At 44.5% G+C, this 26,863-nt stretch overlaps 3 protein-coding genes across 4 annotated transcripts; 2 read left to right on the top strand and 1 right to left on the bottom strand.

Annotated features, from left to right (window-relative positions):
* Positions 1-2,731, top strand: LOC124476540 (inositol oxygenase-like). Of its 2 annotated transcripts, XM_047033740.1 has the most exons (10): positions 1-225; positions 1,018-1,095; positions 1,198-1,278; positions 1,491-1,653; positions 1,713-1,780; positions 1,865-1,974; positions 2,068-2,135; positions 2,221-2,270; positions 2,347-2,459; positions 2,542-2,731. In XM_047033740.1, exons 1-10 carry the CDS (start codon positions 37-39, stop codon positions 2,648-2,650), a joined length of 1,029 nt encoding a protein of 342 aa, XP_046889696.1. In that variant the 5' UTR covers positions 1-36; the 3' UTR covers positions 2,651-2,731. The 2 variants fall into 2 exon arrangements, with proteins under 2 accessions (XP_046889696.1, XP_046889697.1); XM_047033741.1 differs by lacking the exon at positions 2,221-2,270 and having other exon boundaries at positions 2,542-2,724.
* Positions 2,732-13,937: 11,206 nt separating this feature from the next.
* miox (myo-inositol oxygenase) lies at positions 13,938-17,597 on the top strand. The gene is given in 12 exon segments (XM_047033743.1): positions 13,938-13,955; positions 16,168-16,197; positions 16,200-16,247; positions 16,341-16,421; positions 16,664-16,682; positions 16,685-16,784; positions 16,786-16,908; positions 16,984-17,051; positions 17,133-17,160; positions 17,162-17,180; positions 17,257-17,369; positions 17,456-17,597. Coding segments are annotated over 12 exon segments (756 nt in total). The 3' UTR covers positions 17,565-17,597.
* A 62-nt stretch (positions 17,598-17,659) lies between these two features.
* Positions 17,660-25,855, bottom strand: lmf2a (lipase maturation factor 2a). Its single transcript, XM_047033717.1, has 14 exons — positions 25,516-25,855; positions 24,559-24,812; positions 24,454-24,482; positions 23,988-24,181; positions 23,727-23,905; positions 23,440-23,578; positions 23,219-23,347; positions 21,368-21,473; positions 21,183-21,279; positions 20,804-20,986; positions 20,491-20,659; positions 19,145-19,256; positions 18,951-19,059; positions 17,660-18,810 (listed from the first exon to the last, which is right to left on the bottom strand). Exons 1-14 carry the CDS (start codon positions 25,607-25,609, stop codon positions 18,310-18,312), a joined length of 2,295 nt encoding a protein of 764 aa, XP_046889673.1. The 5' UTR covers positions 25,610-25,855; the 3' UTR covers positions 17,660-18,309.
* Between the last annotated feature and the right edge of the window lie 1,008 nt (positions 25,856-26,863).

The raw sequence follows: 26,863 nt of genomic DNA, 5'->3' as shown, positions 1-26,863 counted from the left end.
TTGGGGGCGTTGTGAGTTGTGAGTTAAAATGTGACCATGTGTGTGTGTGTTTACATTTCCTGTACAACCGAACAGAAACTTTCTGTAACAGAAAGGTTAGCCTCCTGCTGGACTGATAGATATATAGGGCAGTTTGACAGCAGTCCAGCTAAAAAGAGCTTTCTTTCACACACATCCTCATCTTCTGGGACTACCCTTCTACTCAACATGAGGGTCGTTAACCTTGTACGTAAGACAGCAGAATATTTTGTTGGATACTGTGTCTCTTTTGGATAGGGGTTTTGCCTTAGGAAGGTCTTTGACGTGGGCTAGCACTATAAGATAAGATGTGACATGCTCTCAGATACTTCAATACATCATGCAACAACATGAAGATCATTCAGCAACATATTATGCTTGATGCTAATTGTATGCATGTCCTCTAGTTTGTTGGTTCAGGCCTGCCTATTAAAGGACAATGGAACCAACTAGTTAGCTTTGTATTGGTATATATTTATTTTTGCAGACATATTTTCCAGCTACTTACAATTGAAGATGAATTACAGTTTTGTGGTTTTATTAAGCCTATGCCAAACCTCACTATCAGACGTTTCAGTGGATTTAAAGGGAAAAGTCCACAATATGAATCTATGATCCATATTCAACATGAAACAGGGTTATAGGACTGAGAGTACTAGGCTAGTTCAGATGGAGTACGGCATGCATGTTTTCTTGCAAAACAGATGTCTCATTTGTGTCTGTTTGGCCATCTAATGTCTGTATCATTTTAATTGAGTCATTTAGCAGACGCTCTTATCCAGAGCAACTTACAGTAAGTACATGGACTTTTTCCCCAAAGCAAGTAGGGTGAAGTGCCTTGCCCAAGGACAAAACGTCATTTGGTGCGGCCAAATCGAACCCCTAACCTCCTGAGTAATAGCCCGATTCCCTAACCGCTCTGCCATCTGACTACCGATATCATAATCATATATAATGTATATAATGTATACATCAGCCTGTTTGTCTATGTGTTCCAAGGGCCCAGACCCGTCTCTGGCATATCGACCAAACCTGGAGACTGACTCTAAAGACCAGGCTGAGTACAGGAACTTTGAGGTGAACGACATCTCGTCTTCCAACAGGTCGTGAAGGGGGTGTTAACGGTTTGTTGTGGGTACTTTGAGTGCACAACTGTGTGTGTGTATGTGTGTGTGACAGAGCGGGAGTCTGATCGATCGTGTGTTCAACACGTACAAGCTGATGCACACCAACCAGACCCTGGACTTTGTCAAACAAAAGGTTTGTGTGCTTGGAGAGCAGGGCAAAGAAAAAACACTTCAGCCTTTTTCTCTCTGTTTTTCTCGGAAAAGTTCAATTAGTAATGTTTCACAGAAGTCAGAACAGAAATGTTCTGTTTAGTTTTCAAAAGCAGATACGCAATGAGCGGAAAAAAAAACTGCTAAATACGCCTACCTGTAATACTACCATGACCCTCTCCCTCTCCTCCGCAGCACTCTGATTGGTCCAACTGTGGACATGCCCAGATGGGGGTGATGGAGGCCATCATGTCTCTGGACCAGCTGGTGGATGAATCTGATCCTGATGTGGACTTTCCAAACTCCTTCCATGCCTTCCAGACTGCTGAGGGCATACGCAAAGAACACCCAGACAAAGGTAAACGTGCACAACCTCCAACACACAAACACACAAGTCTAACACATCCTCTCCCCTAGACTGGTTCCAGTTGGTGGGTCTGATCCATGACATCGGGAAGATAATGGCACTGTGGGGGGAACCCCAGGTGAGAGGTGAAACACGTGGATGTAGCCAGGCTAGGTCATGATAGGCCAAACTAGGCTAGGCTAACTGTGACGCTGTATTGCAGTGGGCTGTTGTCGGGGACACATTCCCAGTGGGCTGCAGGTTCCAAAACGGCATCGTCTTCAGAGACAAAACGTTCCTGGACAACCCAGACGAGGAAAACCCCGCCTACAAGTACAATAATGTCTCTCTTCAAACATCCCATCAGATTTGTTCAAGCTGTGGCCCTTTGATTTAGGGTCTCCTTCCTTCCTTCTGTCTCTCTAGTACTAAGTGTGGAATCTACAACTCAAACTGTGGGCTGGACAATGTGCTGATGTCCTGGGGCCATGATGGTGAGTATCTACACAGCAGATACAGTACCCTCTGACCTCAACACGAGAAGGTCAAATACTCCTAATGTATCTTGTTTTGTTCCAGAGTATCTCTACAGAGTCATGAAGTTCAACAAGTGTACCATTCCAGAGGAGGTGAGGGAGTGAATGACCTTGTGTGTGTGTAAATCTCCCAAATTGCTTCTCCACCTGTTTCCACCCTCTCCCCCAGGGTCTCTATATGATCCGCTTCCATTCCTTCTACCCCTGGCATTCCCATGGCGACTACATGCACCTGTGCAATGACAAAGACCTACGCATGCTGCCCTGGGTCAGAGAGTTCAAGTAGGTCTCTCTTACACACATGCTCTTTAAATGGTTTGTTCCCCTTGTCTCTGATCTGACCTTCGTTCTGTGCCCTCTGCAGTAAGTTTGACCTCTACACTAAAAGCACAGATCTGCCTGATGTTGAAAACCTCAAGCCTTACTACCAGTCTCTCATCAACAAGTACTGCCCTGGTGTTCTGTGGTGGTAACTGAAACACGCTCAAGCACCTTCCCTGTGTGAAATGCCCTTATTGTTTATACAATTCAGATTAATTAAAACATTAAACAATAAAAAGTAAAAGTATGGGTCCATTTTTGCTTTATTATAAATGACACAAAAAAAGCTTTCAAAAGATGTGCATACAGTTTTGCGATGTAATATTTTGTAACACTGACAAAAGTTGGTTTTTGTTTTGTGGAAATGAGGAAATGGTGCAGTTGGTTAAAATACTTACAGTATCTTGGAGGCATAGCAAACATTTAACACACACAAGACACACAAACAAATAAAAAAAACATGGACCTATACCAAAAGGTATGCTTTCTTAATTGTCAGCATAGTATCAAAAATAACATATTTTTTACATATGACACTATCATATTTTCTCCTCCATTGTCTGAATCTTACCACAGAAATGCCGCTATAATCATGGCAAACCGAGATTGACATTATTAACCATGACAACACGATAACACAAGGTACATAATACATCACCAAACATCCTCTTGGCACAACTTTAACCAGTTGAGACAAGCAGAATAAGTTAGAGGATTGCTAGTAAGCTAACTGTAGGCCATACAGTCTGAATGGTAGAGGACCCAGAATATTTATTAACTCATAGGCAGGTGTGACCTGCGTGACAAATGTTACATTTTCTCAGACTGAAGACCGGAAAAATACAATTCCGTTATCTACTCAGAGAAAAGAAGACAAACAGGTAATTTGGATGGCTAGCCTTCAACTTACTGGGGAGTTGCCCTGCCTATCATCCTCAAACGTATTCATTCTTTTTCATAGCATTTCCATGTCATCCTTTTCGCTCGCCTCCCCCTCTTCTTCCTCATTATCATCCTCCACATCCTCCACCTCCTCCTCCATCTTCTTGTCTTCCTCTGCTACACTATTATTTCTTTTTCCTTCACCATTCTCTTCCTATCATCTTTCAGCTCCTTCCCATCCTCCTCCTCCTCATTGTGCTCTTCATCTTCCTCCAGCGAGGAGTTACCATCAGGTATGGTGTCCATGTGGTCAGAATTGGTTGCAGTGGGTTTGTGTTTGTGTGTCGTAGCACAGGAGTGGCGCAGTCCCCGGAGTAGACAGATGGTGGCACTCTTGTACACACCAGAATGAGACCAATACCGCCTCAAAACCAGTGGGCACAGCAGAGTTTGTCAGTGCTGCCGATCGTGTTTTCACACATACTTGTTGTTTACGTTCTGGTGTTTACCTTGAGCCCATGCTGACTGAGCATGCTCTCCAGGAAGGTGTCACCCAGGTGCACTGTGGGATAGAACTCCTCTGAGTACACTCTCAACCATCATCGGTCAGGGTACGAGCTACTAACAAGGGAGTGTGTTACATACAAGCACACAAAAATTCAGGTAAAAGAGTGTGTGTGTGTGTGTTTGTGTGTGTGGGCTGACCCATCAGACTTGGGCTCTGTAGACCAGTATTTGTAGCGGTGGGCTCGGATGTAGGAGGGAGCCTGCTGCAGGAATGGGTAGCGAGACACATCGGACTGGATCAGCTCAATTACTGGACGGAAAGACAGAAAAAAACGATCTGGGTCACACACGGACTGTCTCTAAAAGTGTGGTGTGAGTGTGTGTGGGAGTGACTGACTGACTGACTGACTGAGTGAGAGAAAGAGAACGAGAGAGACAGAGAGAGTGAGAAATAGAGCGAGAGAGTTTGAGTTTTTATTTGTCCCTTACGGGTTGGCTAGACATTACATAATTGTATGTACACACAGAGCACTACAATACATCAACTATCCCCAAGAATTAAACAAACACAAGATCACAAGCACTAGCACGAATTAACACAAGCAGATACCACGTCTAACTTAAGGCATCCACAAACACGAGTTCCTCCTCCATGTAACAGAGAGCTCTTTCCCACCCCCAAATGTGTTTGAACTTAGCAACATCTGTCATGGCTTTGTAAAAACCGTATTCCCACATTATCCTAGTCTTCACCAGTGTTGTGAACACAGCATAAAAATGTTGCGCCACCCCAGTGTCCACCTTGTATCTTCTACTGCGGTAGTTTGTCAACTTGGCCTGTCCCAACAGAAAATTCACAAGAATACATCTCGCACATCTTTTTTCCTGTAGGAATGGCCTAGAATGAAACCGGAGATACTAAAGACATCTCCCACAGCCCGGAACAACTGATCTGGTTATCAAAAAAACAGTATGCGCAGTCTGTCGCATTCCCTGAAGCAATGAAAACTTGTTTCTCTATACTCTATACAAAAAGGACATGTGCTCTCCGTTTGTGGATTCATTCCAGAAACAAACACATTAACTGCCACAATCCCATGTAACAGAAGCCACTGTAAGTCCCCCACCCACTTGGTTAACGGTGGTTTATAAAGTGCTCTCCAGGCTGGTCGCTCCTCTGCGTGTTACCCCAGCTTGGCCCTCCATGGGGAGTCAACTCTACCTTCTAATTTATCCCTATTCAGGGCCCTTACACATAGTTTATACAAACCCTTCCCCCGCACTGTGTCCAGTCCCACTCCCTTGGGGGGGGTTGACATATGGGGCGTCATTCTCCGGTAGAATCACACCCAGCCTTGGAAAAAAAATAATTGTTATTTCCCTGCATTCAGTAGACCCCAGTCCTCCTCACTGAACAGAAACAGTCATTCCGTCCCAGTTTCTCTGCACAGATAACTCATCTCCCAGAAACATTTACATTTAGTCATTTAGCAGACGCTCCTATCCAGAGCGACTTACAGGAAGTACAGAGACATTTCCCCCGATGCAAGTTGGGTGAAGTGCCTTGCCCAAGTACACAACATCATTTGGCACATCCAGGAATCGAACCAACAACCTTTTGATTAATAGTCCGACTCCCTACCCGCTCAGCCATCTGAACCCCTGAAACACCCTGAAGTAATTAAACCCTCCTGAGGACCAGTTCAGCCCTTCAGGTAAAGTGGGCAGTCCACTTGTCCAATGCCCCAGCTGAAAGGCACAACTCTTCCACCAGTTCGCCCTTGCCGACAACATTCTCCCAAACCTTTCAGATGTCCACATCTGTCAGATTTTTTATGACAATTATTAAATCATCTGCATACACAGACAGGCAGCTGCAGAGGACAACTCCACTTTGCTCTCTTCATTTCGGCTCTTTTACAGTTGAGTAGTGGTTCTATAGCTATAGTTTAGAGCAAGGTTCCCCAATCTACGGCCCACCCATTTGGACCGGCCCTCTGAACAATGCCAGAGACAATCTGTGTGACAATCAGTTCACACTGATTCATGTGCATAAGTAAGTAAATGTTTACATTTCAATAGCAATGAATATGAAAAAAGGTCATTACGATGGTAATAATGCTCTTTTAATAGGCTTTATATCCCTTGATATGTACGGTGCATAACAAAAAAATCAACGAATATAGCATTATAAATACATTAAGACTGATCCACAATAATCCTGGTAGTCACTCCGGCCCATGTAATTTTCAGTTACAGACCGACCCGGCCCCATATTAAAGAAAGGAAAAAGGATCTGGCCCTCGCTGAAAAAGGTTTGGGGACCCCTGGTATAGAACATCCCAGACATGGCACACCCCTGCCACTTAACCCACCGTTGACCTTCAGTATAATTTTGGTATCTCCGTAGAGCATACCGACCATGGCAATGAACTCAGGGCTGAACCCGAACGTCCTGATTGTGCGCCAAAGATATTGGTGCTCAACCAGACCAAAAGCCTTTTCTTGGTCCAGATAAATCAACCCTGTGACCTGGCCGAAAAGTCTAGACAGGTCTAAATAATCTCAGATCAAGGATATGTTATCCATTATTGACACAGTAGGACTGGTCCGTACGTATCATTTGTCCCTTAGTCTGTTTGCCAGAGCTTTGGCAAGAATTTTGTAATCACCAGTGTTTTATCTCTTGTGGGTCCCCCTTTTTGGGCAACGATGTCATGACTGCTCGCCTGCAGCTCAAGGGTAACAACCGCTGGTCAGTCAATTTGGACCTCGAGCAGATCCTCGCCCACCGTAAAAGCCTACAGGGAGCCCATCCATCCCAGGAGCCTTGCCACTCTGCATGCCCTGCAGTGTATTTAACAGTTCCAGTGCAGTCAGAGGGTGTGCAAGCTGCACGTTTTCCCCCGCAGACACCTGAGGTTCATTAGCATACAGCTCAGTGTAGAACTCTGCAGCCCTTCTCCGTATTGCAGGAAAAGTCCTGAGCTCCTGACCTGCCGCCAAGCCAAATAGGAACTTTGACGGGGCATCCATTTCAGAGATATTCTGAAATCTGGATCTCACCAAGGCCCCCTGTACTCGAGTACCCAGCAGGCCTGCCAATGTGGCGTCTAGCTTTGAGCCCCTGAATGTGGCTTCTTTTTCCTGTTTTGTCAGCAAGAGCTTGGAACTCCTTCTCTAGAGCTTTGATTGATCAGGTTATCTCCCTGGTTACATTGAAAGTGTACTGAGTACAGAATTGCTGGGCTTGGACATTACCCAAGTCTCACCACTGCTGAATACGCATACATTTCTGACATCTGACACAATAAGCACTTCTTGGCTTTACAGGGTTAATTAAAACAACCCATGTGACCAGGCTGGGGTCTGAGAACCCTACTGGGCTTATCGAACACGTTTTGAACACACGTGACTGGTGCTTGAAGCAGTATATTCTGTCCAACCTAGCCAGGGAGATTGTGTAGTGTCACCATTTAGATTTTGCCATACATCACATAGTTCATGGGCCTCAACTAGACGTATCAGGAGGCCATGTTCTGTATGGTTTATGTCTGAATCACTTATCATGCTTTTAAAATTCCCACCAAGAAATAGATACTCCTCCACATCGCATTCAGAAAGTGTTTCGGACAATTTGTCAAAAAATACAAAAAATCTGTTCTGCGGCTGCCACTGGTGCATAGACACTTACAAATATACACAAAACATTTTCAAACTTAGCTGTCACTTTTTTATTTATTTTTGTATAAACTTTTTATTGGTTTAGGCAAGGGATAACATTACAAAGCACACAACAACAATCCCCACCCTCCCCCATCCAAAACAGACAGCAATCAACACATACTACACAGAAGGGTAAAGAAAACAAACATTTCCACAAGATTATTTAAGAAAGTATTCAAAGTACTGTCTCTAGTCCACTACATGCACAAATGTGTAAGGAAATATGAGTACATAATGAAATGTGTCAGGGCTATGAAGGAAAGGTCTGGTCTGACTCCAAAAAGTACCTGATTCCTCTCTCATAAGTAAGGACCTGAAGTCGTCTGGTAGGTAGTCTATGAAAGGGGACCAGATGTTCAAAAACAAACCTTCCTTCCCTCTTATAATAGCCAACAACTTTTCACGTGGGAGAATATTAAAGATCTCTTTGTACCATAATGTAATAGTTGGTGGGCACTCTTTAATCCAGTGAAGTAAGATGCATTTTTCGGGCAGTTAAGAAGAGCTTCTCAAGGAGTGTGTATCTTGGAGAGGGGAGATGTAACACCTTAGAGGGGAGACCAACAAGGAAGACACTTGGATCTCTCAATCTCAACCTCGAGGACCTCACTGATTACTTTGGCAACTTGCTTCCAGAATCTAGCTCTAAATGTGCACTCACAGAAACAGTGAAATAGGTCCCCCTTTCTGATTTGCACTTACTGCTGAGAGGAGAGATGGAGCAATCAATTTTGTGCAAAATAACTGGGGTGATATGCAGCCTATAAAGTATCTTGTACTGAGTCTCCCTCAGTCTGTTACAGGTAGATGCTGATCTGATCACATCTATTGCCTCTTTCCAATCATCCTCAATAAATTCAGTACCCAAGTCGCTTTCCCATTTTCAGGAGATATTGGGTAGCTCATGTGTCAAAGGAAAGTGGTAGAGAATAAAAAGCGGAAATGAAATGTTTCAAATTTTCTGCGGTTCAGAAGAACCAGCCTGCAGAATAAATGTTTCTGGATCATCAAGATGAGAGGCAGTGGGAGAGAGCTTATTTGTAAATACACAAATAAATGTGACTTGGGAAAATCAAACAACTCCTGAGCTGCCTCTTTTAACAGCCTGGCCTGGCTCCACCACTTCCTCTACTTCATAGTAGGCCGGTGAGAAGTTTTTGGCAAACAGTATTGCCAACTTAGCACTAATGGAAGTTTTATGACTGAGTACCACATTCCCCTCCCACTCCTTACGTAAATCTACTTCATTGGCAGCATCGCTGTGCGTCTCCTGTATCAAGATAACTTCTAGAACCTTCCCCTTTATCAACTCATATAAAGTTGCTCTTTTTTGGCACTCCTGGCCCCGTTAAGGTTTAAAGATGCAATCCTTGTATCCACCACTAGAGAGTTGTTTAACATACACAATACCCCTGAAAAAACTACATCAAACTGAGCTCATGATTGCGACAATTGAACTTCAGTAGCAAAAGGCGTACATTTCTAGGATCCATTGGTTATGTAAATGTAGTCGTTCCAAAAAAAGTGTCCCTACCAAAGCTGAGATCAAACGTACGCCTTTTTATAGAGTTATAAATGCCCTTCTCTTCAATATGATTTAAACAGTTCAAGTGTACGATTTAAAACGAAAATTAATGAAAACATGATGTATGCATACCTATCATTGTAGCGTTTTTACCGTGCTGGTGCTATCTAGTGTTTCAAATGTGCAACTGCATCTAGTGTGTTTGTAGCCTTGATTTTTTAACAGTCAGACATTAGGTGCGCTCGACTTCTTACAGCTGCAGCCGGCTGACTTGAAGCTAAGTCAGTCGGGCTGCAGGCGACGCATGCGCTGCATGAAGTCGAATGTACCTACTGGTTTGTATCCACGTTAACGTGAGCTCTAAATCAATGGAGTTTGTCATACGTTGAGTGAGGTTTCCCTACGTTTTAACATGTATTATCAGCTCTGTTGCAGTTCTAACTACTATGAAGGTAAGTGCTAGCATGATATGCGTTGCTTTTGACGTTGTATCCAGTACTAGCGACTTTGTGCTTGGTTTTAAACTCATTTTGCTGCTAGCTAGCTAGCTCTAGCTTTATTCGATTGTGTTGGTAGCTAGATTCAGTGTTTGTCTTTATTCATGGAGATACTGTATGTTAGTACGTTGTGAAAAGTGTAGCATATGCAATATTGTTTTATGTTATTTAGATGCACAGTGTTGTGAGTCCCGAGGTACGTACTCCAGTTTTGTGGGCAGCGTAAAGATAGTGTGCTGTGTTCTGTATTGCTGTTGTGGAGCCAATATAAATTGAGTGCTTATAAACATTCCGTAATTTATTTTCTATGTTGTAACTATCCGTTTTAACATAGAAAATTAGATGAGACACATGCAATAGAATAGAGTATATTAATAGTATTGGATTTAAAACTTTGCAATTCCAATCCAGTCATTTTATTGTTAATTGACATTACATGTAATGCTTATTGTGTAGTATTAATCATACAGGCTATTATTATTTTGGAGAAAACCAAATTACTATTAGGAGATGTATGCCAGAGATTACATTTTTGCTGTGAACATACACCCCTCACCAAATGATCTAGATTACATATGCAAAGTAGGACATTATGACAGACAAAAGAGTTCTTTGTATGTGAAAGTTGAGTTCTCATTAACTTGGAACTGTTTCTTCCAGATCCCCTACTGGCCAATCATACTTGATCATGGGCGGATACTAGACAAAGAAGACACCTTAGGCTCCAGAGACTCAACTCAAGACTACAGAGAGAGACTCAACCAGAAACAGCAGTAACTAGACAGGATCAACCAGAGAGAAACACGTTTCCAGAGACTACATACAAGACAGGATCCAGAGAGACCAGACAGAGAACAAAGACAGAGAGAGCTGAGTTATGGAGACACATCGCTGTGATACATGTGGGAAGAGCCTTTCCTCATCCAGTAGCCTCAAGAAGCACATGAGGATCCACACTGAAAAGAAACCCTACAGCTGTGACCTCTGTGGTAAAACCTTTAGCAGTGATAGCAATTTGGCAGTTCACAGCAAAATCCACACTGGAGAGAAGCCCTACAGCTGTGACCTCTGTGGTAAAACCTTTAGCCAGAATTACAATTTTAGAAGGCACCTCAGGATCCACACTGGAGAAAAGCCCTACAGCTGTGACCTCTGTGGTAAAACCTTTAGCCAGGCCGATCATTTCAGAGCTCATAGCATGATCCACACTGGAGAGAAGCCCTTCAGCTGTGACATCTGTGGTACAACTTTTAGCCAGGCTGGCGATTTCAGAATTCATAGCAGGATCCACACTGGAGAGAAGCCGTTCAGCTGTGACATCTGTGGTAAAACCTTTAGCAGAGCTAACCATTTCACTGTTCACCGCAGAATACACACTGGAGAGAAGCCCTACAGCTGTGACCTCTGTGGTAAAACCTTTAGCCAAGCTGGCCATTTCAGAATTCATAGCAGGATCCACACTGGAGAGAAGCCCTACAGCTGTGACCAATGTGGTAAAACCTTTCGCAGAGTTAACCATTTGACAGTTCACCGCAGAATCCACACTGGAGAGAAGCCCTACAGCTGTGACCTCTGTGGTAAAACCTTTAGAGGTGAAAGCAGTTTTAAAGCTCACCAAAGGATCCACACTGGAGAGAAGCCCTACAGCTGTGACCTCTGTGGTAAAACCTTCAGCCAGGCTGGTGATTTCAGAACTCATAGCAGGATCCACACTGGAGAGAAGCCCTTCAGCTGTGACCTCTGTGGCAAAACCTTTCGCAGAGCTAACCATTTCACAGTTCACAGCAGAATCCACACTGGAGAGAAGCCCTACAACTGTGACCTCTGTGGTAAAACCTTTAGCCAGGCTGGCCATTTCAGAGCCCATAGCAGAATCCACACTGAAGAGAAGTCCTACAGCTGTGACCTTTGTGGTAAAACCTTTAGTAGTGATAGCAGTTTGACAGTTCACAGCAGAATCCATACTGGAGATAAGCCCTACAGCTGTGACGTCTGTGGTAAAACCTTTAGCCAGAATTACAATTTTAGAAGGCACCTCAGGATCCACACTGGAGAAAAGGCCTACAGCGGTGACCTCTGTGACAATTCAGGTGAAACAAATGACAATCTAAAGAGTCGCCTGCGTGTCCGCAATAGAAAACCCCCAAAGCAGTAAGTCTGGGGCCAAGCTGTCCCAGCAGTCACCACCTGAAAGAACTTCTGTATGACCCACAGCTGGAAGACTACCGGACTACAACTAATTCCTCCTAAATCCTCTACTGTAAGACTGCTACTCCTAAGGTTTCTTCCATTTTGTTGTCTGACTTATTGATGTAAGACTGTTTAGCATGCGTTACAAACGTTGTCTAGGGGGAAAGACCTTAACACTGGACAAACACACAAGACAGAACTCACATGCAAATGGGGCGAGGGACGTAACAGCCTGTGTTCTGCACCTCTGTTTCACCAACTGTCTTTGGGGGAGGGGAGCATGGAACTGCTCCTCCCAAGGTTTCTCTATTTTTTCTCAAATTGTTGAAAAATTAGGACGCACCTAGCTGTATTTACATTTGCAAGTAAAGGGTCAAGAGACTGGATGGTTCTAAAACAAAAGGGTTTATTGTCCTGTTTACCAAATGATGGCCTGATAACAGGGCAGTTTACACCCTTCTCTCCTAACTCACTGGAAGACTGGAGCAGAGATGTGTGAAACAGGTCTGGGCGGTAGGTCTTTGTCCTAAAATGTACGTAATCACAGGATAATTTTGTAACATAGATGGTAATGCTAGGCTATATATCACGATATATGACTTTTTTATATAAAATGTTTAGTCCATTTGTTTGGGGGGGGGGGGGGGGGGGGTCGTAATAATTCCTTCGTTAATAATTCGTTACACAGTTAATTTGTTAATAATTTGTTACATTAAATATTAATACCAAATGATTCACACCTTCACAAAATTAACAACGACTAACATATAATTTCTGCATTATGCATGTAGCAACGCTAGTGCTAAACAACTAACTGGTCGGCTCCATGACGCCGGGTAAGTAGCTAGCTCTTGAGACTTCTCACCAAAAGAACGAAGGGGAAACTTCGAGTACAGTAAGTCGCTCTGGATTAGTGATGTGTCGTTCGTGAACGATTCGTTCATTTTGAACGAATCCTTACAAGAACTCGGGAGTAACGAGTCCTCTCAAAGAGTGATTCGTTCATTTTCTCGTTGCCGCGCATCGGGACTGTTGCATAGGCTCGTCCAAGTAAACAGAAATGTTTCGGTCATTTCCCAACTCGGTCTTCGGGTACGATTCTTTGGATCATTTTTCACGTGACCTGCATAGGCTCTGTACTGGTAGCTAGAGGAAACGAACGATTCATTCATTTCCCGACTCGGTCTTTCTACGAGTCTTTGGATCCTTTTTTCCCGTGACAGGCATTGTATTTTTCACTAGAGGAAACAGTTTCCTTATTCCCTTTTGCGTGGCAGCTGTTTTAGTAGGACGTGAATGATATTCGCTCAAGTCATAATACTGACTGGTTTTGTTATTTTCACTTTACATTTACACTTACAGTTTAGTGCAATATAATTGTTTGCCGTGATGATTAAATGCTAATGCTAAAGTCAAACCTGTTTTTATGTATATGAATAAATGGTAAAAGCCAGTCTTGAGTGTCTTGACTGAATTTCTGTGTTTGTTGGCCTACAGCTACCTAACCCTTTCAGAAGTGCCCGAAGGGGTTTACAGTGTTTATATGTGCTGCTGGAAGTGTGTGCTGCTGGAAGTGTGTTTATGAGTACAAATGTGTGGGTTCAGTGTTTGTGTGTATGAGTACAACATGAAGTCAGGTTAGGTGAAGTCTTGGGCCAGCCGTGTTAGTTATGTGCACTCCACAGATAACACAACACACTACTGTATAACATATAGAATGGTGACCCTTTGTTTGTATGAGTGTGTTTGTCTTGTGTGCGTGTACTTTCCTGTTCATCCTTAAACTCAATAACTTACTGACTTTCAAACGTCCCCCTTTACACAACCAATCCCCCTTACCAGCTGGAACCAGACTAGTAGATTTCAGTTAAACACTCACTGGTCCCACAGGAAAAACACACACAGGTGATCCAGTCAGGTAACCCCATTTGTTGGGGGCGTGAGTTCAATTGTGACCATGGGTGTGTGTTTTCATTTCCTGTACAACCTTTGCAGAAAGGTTTGCCCTCCTGCTGGACTGACAGATATATAGGGCAGTTTGACAGCAGTCCAGCTAAAAAGAGCTTTCTCTCACACACATCCTCATGTCCTGGGACTACTCTCCTACTCAACATGAGGGTCGTTAACCTTGTACGTCAGACAGAAGAATACTCTGTTGGTATTTGTGTCTCTTTTAGGTAGGGGTTTTAGCATAGGAAGGTCTTTGAAATGGGCTAGACTGTGAAAAGTCACATTTCATAGACTATAAGATGACATGCTCGCAGATGCTTTAATACATCATGCAACAACATGAACATCATTCAGCAACATATTATGCTTGATGTTAATAGTATGCATGTCCTCTAGTGTGTTTGTTCAGTTCAGGCCTGCCGGTTTTATCAAGCCTATGCCAAACCTCACTATCTGATGTTTCAATGGATTTAAGGGATAAGTCCACAATATGGATCTATGATCCATATTCAATATGAAACAGGGTTATAGGACTGAGAGTACTACAGTGCCCTCCAAAAGTATTGGAACAGTGAGGCCAATTCCTTTATTTTTGCTGTAGACTGAAAACATTTGGGCTTGACATCAAACGATGAATGTGAAACCAGAGATCAACGTTTCAGCTTTTATTTCCAGGTATTTACATCAGGATCTGATGCACAACTAAGAAAATATCACCTTTTTGTTCGAACCCACCCATTTGTCACGTGAGCAAAAGTATTGGAACTTATGACTGACAGGTGTGTTTTGTTGCCCAGGTGTGTCCTATTACATACATTATTCAATCAATAAATACCACTGAATGTCTACACTCAGGTTCAGATTGGGTAAGATAGGTTTTGTCTATGCAGACTGTATTCAGAGGTGAAAACAACATGAAAACCGGAGCGCTGTCTTTGGGTGAAAAACAAGCAATTGTGAGTCTTAGAGAAGATGGAAAATCAATCAGAGCCATTGCAGAAACATTGGCCATAGCCAGTACAACCATTTAGAATGTCCTGAAGAAGAAGAAAACTACTGGTGTACTAAGTAACAGACGTCGAACAGGTAGACCAAGGAAAACATCAGCAGTTGATGACAGAAACATTGTGAGAGCTGTAAAGAAAGACCCTAAAACAACTGTTAGTGAGATCAGCAACAACCTCCAGATGGCAGGAGTGAAGGTATCACTATCTACTGTTCGCAGAAGACTTCTGGTCTCACGTTCATTATTTGATGTCAAGCCCAAATGTTTTCAGTCATGAACAAAAGTACAAGGGCTACACCAGAAGATGCAAACCACTCATTAGCAAGAAGAATAGGAAGGCCAGGCTGGAATTTGCCAAAAAGTACAGAGATGAACCTCAAAAATTCTGGGACAAAGTTTTATGGACTGATGAGACAAAGATTAACTTTTACCAAAGTGATGGAAAGGCTAAAGTTTGGAGAAAGAAAGGAACTGCTCATGATCCCAAACACACAAGCTCATCTGTGAAACACGGTGGAGGTAATGAAATGGCTTGGGCTTGCATGGCTTCTTCTAGGACGGGCTCATTAATCTTCATTGAGGATGTAACACATGATGGCAGCAGCAAAATGAACTCGGAAGTCTACAGAAACATTTTGTCTGCCAATTTAAGGAAAGATGCAACCAAACTGATTGGCAGAGCCTTCATCATGCAGCAAGATAACGACCCAAAACACACTGCCAAAACAACAAAGGAGTTCATCAGGGGCAAGAAATGGAAGGTATTAGACTGGCCAAGTCAATCTCCAGACTTAAACCCTATAGAGCATGCATTTTACCTGCTTAAGAGGAGACTGAAGGGAGGAACCCCACAAAACAAACAACAACTGAAAGAGGCTGCAGTGAAAGCCTGGGAAGCATCAAAAAGGAAGAATGCAAAAGTTTGGTGACGTCAATGGGTCACAGACTTGCTGCAGTTATTGAAAGCAAAGGATTTGCAACTAAATATTAAGTCTTATTCACTTAAATATGTTTTAAGTATATCTGTTCCAATACTTTTGCTCACATGACAAATGGGTGGATTCAAACAAAATGTGATATTTTCTTAGTTGTGCATCAGATCCTGATGTAAATACCTGGAAATAAAAGCTGAAACGTTGATCTCTGGTCTCACGTTCATTATTTGATGTCAAGCCCAAATGTTTTCAGTCTACAGCAAAAATAAAGGAATTCGCCTCACTGTTCCAATACTTTTGGAGGGCACTGTCTGCCTAGGCTAGTTCAGATGGAGAAGGGCATGCATGTTTTCTTGCGAAACAGATGTCTCATTTGTGTCTGTCTGTTTGGTCGTCTAATGTCTGTATCAGAATAATGTTTACATCAGCCTGTTTGTCTATGTGTTCCAAGGGCCCAGACCCGTCTCTGGCATATCAACCCAAAACCTGGAGACTGACTCTAAAGACCAGGCTGAGTACAGGAACTTTGAGGTGAACGACAGCTCGTCTTCCAACAGGTCGTGAAGGGGGTTTGTTGTGGGTACTTCGTGTGCACAACAGTGTGTGTGTATGTGTGTGTGACAGAGCGGGAGTCTGATCGATCGTGTGTTCAACACGTACAAGCTGAAGCACACCAACCAGACCCTGGACTTTGTCAAACAAAAGGTTTGGGTGCTGGGAGAGCATGGCAAAGAAAAAACACCTTGAGCCTTTTTCTCTCTCTGCTCCTCTCGGAAAATTTTATTTTGTACCAAGTCATGTTTCACAGAAGTCAGAACAGAAATGTTTCGAAAGCAGATAGCAATGTGCAGCAGAAAAGGACAGCTGAATACGCCCACCTGTAATACTACCATGACCCTCTCTCTCTCTCTCTCTCTCTCCCCTTGCGCTCTCCTGCGCCTCTGCAGCACTCTGATTGGTCCAACTGTGGAGATGCCAGATGGGGGTGATGGAGGCAATCATGTCTCTGAACCAGCTGGTGGATAAATCTGATCCTGATGTGGACTTTACCAACTTTTACCAACTTTTTTTTTGTATTGCAGTGGGCTGTAGTCGGGGAAACATTCCCAGTGGGCTGCAGGTTCCAAAACAACATTGTCTTCAGAGACAAAACGTTCCTGGACAACCCAGAGGAGGAAAACCCTGCCTACAAGTACAATAATGTCTCTCTTCAAACATCCCATCAGATTGGTTCAAGCCATGGCCCCTTCCTTCTGTCTCTCTCTAGTACTGAGTGTGGGATCTACAATTCAAACTGTGGGCTGGACAATGTGCTGATGTCCTGGGGCCATGACGGTGAGTATCTACACAGCAGATACAGTACCCTCTGACCTCAACACGAGAAGGATACTCCTAACGTATCTTGTTTTGTTCCAGAGTATCACTACAGAGTCATCAAGTTCAACATGTACCATTTCAGAGGACGTGAGGGAGTGAATGACCGAGTGCGTGTGTAAATCTCCCAAATTGCTTCTCCACCTGTTTCCACCCTTTCCCCCAGGGTCTCTATATGATCCGCTTCCATTCCTTCTACCCCTGGCATTCCCATGGCGACTACATGCACCTGTGCAATGACAAAGACCTACGCATGCTGCCCTGGGTCAGAGAGTTCAAGTAGGTCTCTCTTACTTACACACATGCTCTCTAAATGGTTTGTTCCCTATGTCTCTGATCTGACCTTCGTTCTGTGCCCTCTGCAGTAAGTTTGACCTCTACACTAAAAGCACAGATCTGCCTGATGTTGAAAACCTCAAGCCTTACTACCAGTCTCTCATCAACAAGTACTGCCCTGGTGTTCTGTGGTGGTAACTGAAACACGCTCAAGCACCTTCCCTGTGTGAAATGCCCTTATTGTTCATACAATTTAGATTAATTGAACAATTAAACAATAAAAAGTAAAAGTATGTGTCCATTTTTCCTTTATTATAAATGATACAAAAAAGCATTCAAAAGATGTACATAGTTTTGCAATGTACTTTTTTGCAACACTGACAAAAGTAGAAAAAAAAACATTTCTGGAAATGAGGAAATAGTGCAGTTGGTTAAAATACTTACAGTATCTTGGAGGCATAGCAAACATTAAACACACACAAGACACACAAAAAACACATGGCCCTATACCAAAAGGTATGTTCTCTTGATTGTCAGCATAGTATCAAAAAGGACATATTTTTTACATATGACATTCTTTATCATATTTTTCCTCCATTGTCTGAATCTTACCACAGAAGTGCAGCTATAATCATGACAAACCGAGATTGACATTATTAACTACGACAACACGATCACACAAGGTACATAATACATCACCAAGCATCCTCTTGGCACAACTTTAAACAGTTGAGACAATCAGAAAAAGTTAGAGGATGGCTAGTAAGCTAACTGTAGGCCATACAGTCTGAATGGTAGAGGACACAGAATATTTAATAACTCACAGGCAGGGTGGACATAAGTGACAAATGTTTTATTTTCTCTGACTGAAGAACGGAAAAATACAATTCCGTTTTCTAGTCAGAGAAAAGAAGAAAAAACAGGTAATTTGGACAGATAGCCTTCAACCAACTGGGTAGTTGCCCTGCCTCTCATCCTCACGCTTAATATTTCTCTTTCGTAGCATTTCCATGTCATCCTCTTCGCTCACCTCGCCTTTTTCTTCTTCTTCTTCTTCTTCTTCTTCATCATCCTCCTCCACCACCACCTCCTCCTCCAACTCCTTGTCTTCCTCTGCTACATTATTTCCTTCACAATTCTCTTCCTCCACTGTATCATCTTTCAGCTCCTTCCCCTCCTCCTCCTCCTCCTCTTGGTGATCTTCCTCTAGCGAGGAGTTACCATCTGGTATGGTGTCCGTGTGGTCAGAATTGGTTGCAGTGGGTTTGTGTTTGTGTGTCGTAGTACAGGAGTGGCGCAGTCCCCGGAGTAGACAGATGGTGGCGCTACAAGCAAACAGGCTCCAGAGCAGCAGAGGGGCCGACACACCCCTCACCTGGGAGCGTACCCACCTCACGGCCTGGGCCACAGGGGCTTCTGGAACACGCCGGGGAGGAGACCTGTCCTATCACCACACACCATCACAGTCAGGTTACAAATCCCTACACACCAGAATGAGACCAATACCACCTAAAACCAGCAGAGTTTGTCAGTGCTGCTGATCGTGTTTTCACACATACTTGTTGTTTACGTTCTGGTGTTTACCTTGAGCCCATGCTGACTGAGCATGCTCTCCAGGAAGGTGTCACCCAGGTGCACTGTGGGATAGAACTCCTCTGAGTACACTCTCCGCCACCATCGGTCAGGGTACGAGCTACGAACAAGGGAGAGTGTGTTACATACAAGCACACAAAAATTCAGGTAAAAGAGTGTGTGTGTTTCTGTGTGTGTGTGCTGACCCATCAGACTTGGGCTCTGTAAACCAGTATTTGTAGCGGTGGGCTCGGATGTAGGAGGGAGCCTGCTGCAGGAATGGGTAGCGAGACACATCGGACTGGATCAGCTCAATTACTGGACGGAAAGACAGAAAAAAAGATCTGGGTCACACACGGACTGTCTCTAAAAGTGTGGTGTGTGTGGGAGGGAGTGAGTGAGAGAAAAAGAGAGAGAGAGTGAGAGAAAGAGAGTTTGAATTTAAACACACCTTTATATGTCCCTTGTGGGTTGGCTGGACAATACACTATTCTATGTACACACAGAGCACAACAACACATCAAAAATACACCACAGGCACCAGCACAAATTGACACAAGCAGAAACCACGTCTAGCTTAAGGCATCCACACACACTAGTTCCTCCTCCTCTATGATGAGGGGAGTCAGTCTGCTCCCTTAGTCTGTTTGCCAGAGCTTTGGAGAGGATTTAAAAATCAGTAATTATTGCAAAGCAGGGCCAGGTGGGGTTCTGCATAGTTTCTGTCTGAATCACTTATCGTGCTGTTAAAATCCCCACCAAGAAATAGATACTCCTCCATATTGCATTCAGCATTTGTCCAAAAATATCAGCTGTTCTGCGGCTGCCACTGGTGCATAGACTGTAGATTACAAATACACACGTAACATTTTCAAACTAAGCTGTCACTTTAAACAGCCTGCCCTCCACCACTTCCACTGCTTCATAGGAGGCCGGTGAGATGTTTTTGGCGAACAGTATTGCCACCATAGCACTAATGGAAGGTTTATGACTGAGTACCACATTCCCCTCCCACTCCTTCGCCAATCTACTTCATTGGCAGCATCGCTGTGGGTCTAGAGCCTTCACCTTTATCAGCTCATACTCAGCTGACTGGCCGCTTGGTCTTTCTTTTAGATTTCGATCCCTTGTCACCCGTTCCCGACTTTTGCTTAGTTGTTGGGACTTTGACCCTCTTAGCCGGGTTTGTAAGGGGGAACACTTGTGTTTGGGTGTCCTTCAGCACAATCCCCTGCTCTATTAGCGTGTTTGCTTTTTCTACAGCGTCAAGAAACGGTACTATTGCGCTATTCATCCAGGAGGCGTATTTACACATGTACCCATGTAAAACAGCTGGCTACAGATTCCCGACCCCCCCCACAAACCCAACCCAGTGCTTGTGACAAACAGACCAGTGACACAGACAAGGTAAAGGGAGTACAGTATGAAAAAACAGCAACACAAAACAAACAGCAGTGTATCCAGCCACGCTCACAGCCACCCTCCAGACGCTCCGCACACTCATTCCCAGCATGCAGCAGCAGTGAGAGAGAGAGACAGAGTATGTGTGTACCGTCTCTCTTGCCCTGCAGCAGTCTGTACACGAGGCTGGTGAACCACGGGGCCTGTGTGTGGGGTCCCAGGGCAGCAAACCACATCTGCCAGTCCAGCCTGGGCTGGTGGGGTGCAACCACCGCAGGGGGGGCACTCATGTTCCCTGGCTTATACATGAACTCGATCTCCTGCAGGTGGATGTGGTTGCAGGGTTAACACGTGTGCTACGTATCCACCGACCGCACACAATCCAATAAACCGAAGCCGGACCATTTCAAAAACCAAGCCCATCCCCCTCTCCTCGCTCTACTCTGTATTCCCCAGTCTCTCACCGTCCACGTCACTCTGTCCATGCTTGCCTCGATGACCACCTCAGGTCGCCCCCCCACCCCGGTCATCCTCCTGAACAGGCCGTAGGAGTTGACCAGCTGGTAGCGGTCCACCGCCTCGTACGCCCGGCGGACCCCCGGCCACAGGCTGGCGTTGGAGTCGTACTCCACGTAGGTGAAAGGCACCTGGAGGGAAAGAGTTAATGCAAACAACTTCACTCTTCATCCTGTAGAAAGTCAGAGGTGGATGCACCCGTTTGGCTCCAATCCCTAACGCAGGGGTCCCCAAACTTTTTTCTGCGAGGGCCAGATCCGTATTCGGCCCGCAGTTGGGGGACCCATGCCCTAACGTATCACCCATGCAACCAGCCAGGTCACTCACCAGACTGACGGTGAAAATGGAGGCAGCAGCAGCAGCAAACACCATCCACTGTAGAGTCCCCCAGAATCTCTTCAGAAAGCCTTGAACACAGGCACACCTGAGAAAACACACACAAACAACTGTTGACAAGACTTTTTACACACCTTTGTGAGTTAGGGTTAGTTACCCTTTGTGAGGACACACACCTGAACATGGCAGTGACCACCTCCCAGGTAAGAGAGAGGATGCCCAACCAGACACTGGGAATGGTGACAGTCTTCAGGAACTGATTAAACTGGTGGTAGGTGAATGCTGCAAGATTGAAAAAGCAAAACAATCTCAGATTGGTACTGTCTCAACACACACGCATACTAACACACGCATATACAGTGCCCTCCAAAAGTATTGGAACAGTGAGGCCAATTCCTTTATTTTTGCTGTAGACTGAAAACATTTGGGCTTGACATCAAACGATGAATGTGAAACCAGAGATCAACGTTTCAGCTTTTATTTCCAGGTATTTACATCAGGATCTGATGCACAAATTAGAAAATATCACCTTTTTGTTCGAACCCACCCATTTGTCACGTGAGCAAAAGTATTGGAACATATGACTGACAGGTGTGTTTTGTTGCCCAGGTGTGTCCTATTACATACATTATTCAATCAATAAATACCACTGAATGTCTACACTCAGGTTCAGATTGGGTAAGATAGGTTTTGTCTATGCAGACTGTATTCAGAGGTGAAAACAACATGAAAACCGGAGCGCTGTCTTTGGGTGAAAAACAAGCAATTGTGAGTCTTAGAGAAGATGGAAAATCAATCAGAGCCATTGCAGAAACATTGGCCATAGCCAGTACAACCATTTGGAATGTCCTGAAGAAGAAAAAAACTACTGGTGTACTAAGTAACAGACGTCGAACAGGTAGACCAAGGAAAACATCAGCAGTTGATGACAGAAACATTGTGAGAGCTGTAAAGAAAGACCCTAAAACAACTGTTAGTGAGATCAGCAACAACCTCCAGATGGCAGGAGTGAAGGTATCACTATCTACTGTTCGCAGAAGACTTCATGAACAAAAGTACAAGGGCTACACCAGAAGATGCAAACCACTCATTAGCAAGAAGAATAGGAAGGCCAGGCTGGAATTTGCCAAAAAGTACAGAGATGAACCTCAAAAATTCTGGGACAAAGTTTTATGGACTGATGAGACAAAGATTAACTTTTACCAAAGTGATGGAAAGGCTAAAGTTTGGAGAAAGAAAGGAACTGCTCATGATCCCAAACACACAAGCTCATCTGTGAAACACGGTGGAGGTAATGTCATGGCTTGGGCTTGCATGGCTTCTTCTAGGACGGGCTCATTAATCTTCATTGAGGATGTAACACATGATGGCAGCAGCAAAATGAACTCGGAAGTCTACAGAAACATTTTGTCTGCCAATTTAAGGAAAGATGCAACCAAACTGATTGGCAGAGCCTTCATCATGCAGCAAGATAACGACCCAAAACACACTGCCAAAACAACAAAGGAGTTCATCAGGGGCAAGAAATGGAAGGTATTAGACTGGCCAAGTCAATCTCCAGACTTAAACCCTATAGAGCATGCATTTTACCTGCTTAAGAGGAGACTGAAGGGAGGAACCCCACAAAACAAACAACAACTGAAAGAGGCTGCAGTGAAAGCCTGGGAAAGCATCAAAAAGGAAGAATGCAAAAGTTTGGTGACGTCAATGGGTCACAGACTTGCTGCAGTTATTGAAAGCAAAGGATTTGCAACTAAATATTAAGTCTTATTCACTTAAATATGTTTTAAGTATATCTGTTCCAATACTTTTGCTCACATGACAAATGGGTGGATTCAAACAAAATGTGATATTTTCTTAGTTGTGCATCAGATCCTGATGTAAATACCTGGAAATAAAAGCTGAAACGTTGATCTCTGGTCTCACGTTCATTATTTGATGTCAAGCCCAAATGTTTTCAGTCTACAGCAAAAATAAAGGAATTCGCCTCACTGTTCCAATACTTTTGGAGGGCACTGTATACACACCTGTCCTTGAGCGGACACTCCCTTTGTCCCAGTCCAACTGCAGCTCAAAGCATATCACTGCGCCATAGAACATCAGAGACCACACTGCCAGCTCCACCATCAAACAGGCCCAAGAAAACACCTTGGAACCTGAATGGAAACAAGGAGGATCGACATTACACCCCCACAAAAAAATACCTAGGTGTGCATAGGTGTGCGTGTGTGTGTCTGTATGACCATACCACAGTTGTTCGGTTTCTGTGACCTGCGCAGCCAGAAAAGCACATGTTGATCGTCCAACAGGGACAGACAGAGAGCCAGAGTCAGCAGGTTGAAGAAGTTGTAGTTGCCAGACGTGATGATTAGCACCTGCAGTAACACCTACACACCACAAGAAGGCACTCAAAGAAACGAAGAGACAAACGGTTTGGTTCCTCAGGTTATCCAATCACGTTATACGATTGGAAATAACTTGTCAACTCACATGTACACAACTTACCACCACCCCCACCCCAAACCTCACACACACCTGCATGTAGAAGGCCCCAAGCCTGAGCCTTCGTAGAGGGCACAGGAAGAGGAAGGGGACTGCGATCTCAATGACAAAGGTGCCAACCACGCTGAGCTTGTGCCACCACACAGGCAGCTGGTGGGCAAACCAGGCCAGGGGTGTCGGGATACACTGGGTCTCATAGTGGTAGGTCAGGGCTAAACACACATATAACACTGGAGTCAAGCCAAAGAACATACCAGGAGTTAAGAGTCTTGGAGCGCGCGCACACACACACACCTGTGAGGCCCCACCAGGTGGGACAGCGGGAAATAAGTTTGACCACTCCAGAGGCGAACATCAGTCTGAAGAGCAGCCAACGCACCAACCAGAACGTTACCGGGTCGTGCTCCCTGACCCCTCTCGACCCCCGCACCAATGTCAAGGGGGCTACGAGGACACACAGGAACCCTATCTCCAGGAGCAGGTTGTCCCTGGATACCATCAGGGCAAGAAGAAAAATATTAAAATATTGAGAGATAAGGTGGCCTAGAAAATAATCATTTGTGTTTATAGTGTGTGATGCTTGTTTAGCAGTTGTGCTCCGAAGTTGTTTAGATGTCGTCATGACATGGCAAATATAGACTGACTGCTCACAGTAGTCACACTCTGTCAGACAAACACCAGATGGAACCCGTTTGTTAATTAAACACACACTCGGGACGTCACTCACACCCTCCATCACACTCGGTCCGAGAACACTCACCACTGGAAGTAGAGAAAGACCTGGCCAACCTAAGACAGAGTGTTGGAGATTACAAATTCTGCCTGACATACAAAGCTGATAGATAGATGGACTGCTGTAACTCACCTGGTACAGAGACAGGTACAGCACCCACAAACAAAAATAGACTAGGCTGTCTCTCAGACTGTCCAGCAGTGTAGCAGCCAGGCTAAGGGCTGCCCCTACCAGGCAAAGCAGCTCCACGGCAGTGTGCGTGTCCAGGCCCAGTTTAGGCCCCAGCCATAACAAAGTAGGAGTGGACAGCATCTGGTCCAACAGAGGCTTGCCGCTGTATCTCAGCTGCCACCGTGCAGGCAACAGTCCCTCATTTCCATAGAGACCTTCCAACACACACACACGCATTCACATCACAATGCTGGATTCAACTAGTACAATCTGGACGTGTGCATTTACAAAATGTTTTCTTTTTTTCTTTTTCTTTTATTGTGATACTGATGCACATGGGTGAAGAGACTAAATTATTTCCCTAAAGAAATGGCAACGAACACAATTCTAGCCAAGCACTACAAACCTATGAATTCATTAAACATATAAAACACACTAGCTGATAAGATACCCAGTAGTTACCGGAAAGTTTATCTACAGAGAAACAGTACTCAGTGGTACTGTAGGGCTATTATACCATTATTCAACCTTTAGGGTTCTAACTCAACCCCAAATTACGGGAAAGTAAGCCAATCTCTCAAACCAGGCACTAACCTGAATGAAAATGAAAACGCATGTTAATCAATTTGAATTTATTCACTAGAACATCATATATTGTAAACTATAATCTTCATGCGGTATTTTGTGATTTCAGGTCAAGAAACAGCACTTTACATGTTGCGTTTACATATTTGTTCAGTTCAGCTTTTAGTTATATAATGCACTTAGTGCAAACATTAAAATAAAGTTTCATCTTTGCATCAGCAGTAACAGAAAGTTCCAGGCATTTGCATGAAGCTAACTTTAGCAAGGAAGCTAGTTACATCGCCAGAAAGAGGATTCTCACCCAAGTAAAAGCGACCACGTTAGTAATCTCACCTGGTATCTGGAGGTAAAGGGAGACAAAAGCAAACATATATATGACAGCCATACACCAGAGGAACATGCGCCGCGGCAGCATGTTGTGTCCCATTATCTGTGTCGGCTACTTTGTGGATCAGCCACAACTCAACCAACCCGATGGATCTTGGCAAGTATTTTTCCAGCTGGACCCTCTACGTGCAGCAGGCTACAAGGAAACTGCTTTCCGGTAGAGTGTACCAAATGTTTTCAAAATAAAGGTCACTACTCTTACAATGTTAAGTCTAATTTAATTTTGCGTTTAAAAAAATGTTGACATAGCAAGTTTCTCGTTTTTCGTCAGGCCCAGACTCTTATTTTCTGCAGAGGCAGGGGGCGGACTGTATTATTCTGAATGGTCTCAGAGCCCTGCGTGAAGAAGCTGACCACGGTGAATTGTACTATGAACTAGTCAACTATAGACTACTGCTGTGTGGGAATCAGAGCTAACCAGTCGAAAGGCGTACAAAAATACAAGGTGTTGATATCACAGCCTGGAAACACCTCCATTGTAGTGCAAACATTAACATAGTTTTAAAGGTGGGACAATAGTAGTGCAAACATTAACGTAGGTTTAAAGGTGGGAAAATAGGTAGACTAGAGCAACCACAGCCTACTAGTTTTGCATTTCCTGCATAACACCATCCTGGGCTGTATTTTTTGTCAGCTGTAGCTAGGTATATGCAGATTAGAGCTGTAATCAGGCCTTAAAAGTTGGGCCGACAAGGTTCGAGCCCGACAGAATTCAGCCCGACAAGTACATTTTGATAAACAGATTTTTAAAAGCCTGAACCCAGACCGACATTATTCAAATGTGCGCACGCACACAGCTCTTTTGCCTTTAGTCAAGAATGAGTCATTTATACAAAAATGTAACAATTTATTCATGCCTAACGTAGGCTTATAGGCCACTTGGAAGTTGGACGGAGGCGCCTGGGAGCGCGGACACGGTGGCGCCTGGGAGCGCAGACACGGTGGGCGGGGGGAGGCGGCGGACAGAAGTTCTCGGGCAGAGGACGCGGTGGCCGGACCTCGGTTGACCTGGCACTGGGTGGCACAACCCAAGGGCGAGGCAGGGGCACAGGACAGGGACGAGGAAGGGGCACAGGGCAGGACCGAAGCAGGGGCACAGGGCAGGACCGAGGCAGGAGCACAGGGCAGGAACGGGGCTGGGCCACAGGGCAGGACCAGGGCTGGGTACCGGCGGCAGGCGGCCAAGTCTCCCCATCAGGAACAGTCTCGGTGGTCTGGGTGCTGGGCGACACACCCTTGGTCGTCCTGGCGCTGGGCGGCACAACCTCTGGATGAGGCAGGGGCACAGGGCAGG

The sequence above is a fragment of the Hypomesus transpacificus genome, chromosome 14, assembly GCF_021917145.1.
Source record: "Hypomesus transpacificus isolate Combined female chromosome 14, fHypTra1, whole genome shotgun sequence".
Classification (NCBI taxonomy): Eukaryota; Metazoa; Chordata; class Actinopteri; order Osmeriformes; family Osmeridae; genus Hypomesus; species Hypomesus transpacificus.
The sequence above is the reverse complement of the archived record's forward strand: the minus strand, read 5'-3'. Positions and strand labels throughout refer to the sequence as shown.

Bases quoted from the DNA above. Each gene is read 5' to 3' on its own strand.
- LOC124476540 (XM_047033740.1), top strand. From the start codon at position 37: ATGTGTGTGTGTGTTTACATTTCCTGTACAACCGAACAGAAACTTTCT. The intron at 1,279-1,490 runs GTTTGTGTGCTT...TCTCCTCCGCAG, and splicing joins TGGACTTTGTCAAACAAAAG to CACTCTGATTGGTCCAACTG. The intron at 1,975-2,067 runs GTACAATAATGT...CTGTCTCTCTAG, and splicing joins GAGGAAAACCCCGCCTACAA to TACTAAGTGTGGAATCTACA.
- lmf2a (XM_047033717.1), bottom strand. From the start codon at position 25,609: ATGGGACACAACATGCTGCCGCGGCGCATGTTCCTCTGGTGTATGGCT. The intron at 20,660-20,803 runs GTGAGAGACTGG...ATCCACCTGCAG, and splicing joins TGGACAGAGTGACGTGGACG to GAGATCGAGTTCATGTATAA. The intron at 19,060-19,144 runs GTCAGCACACAC...CCTTGTTCGTAG, and splicing joins ACAGAGCCCAAGTCTGATGG to CTCGTACCCTGACCGATGGT.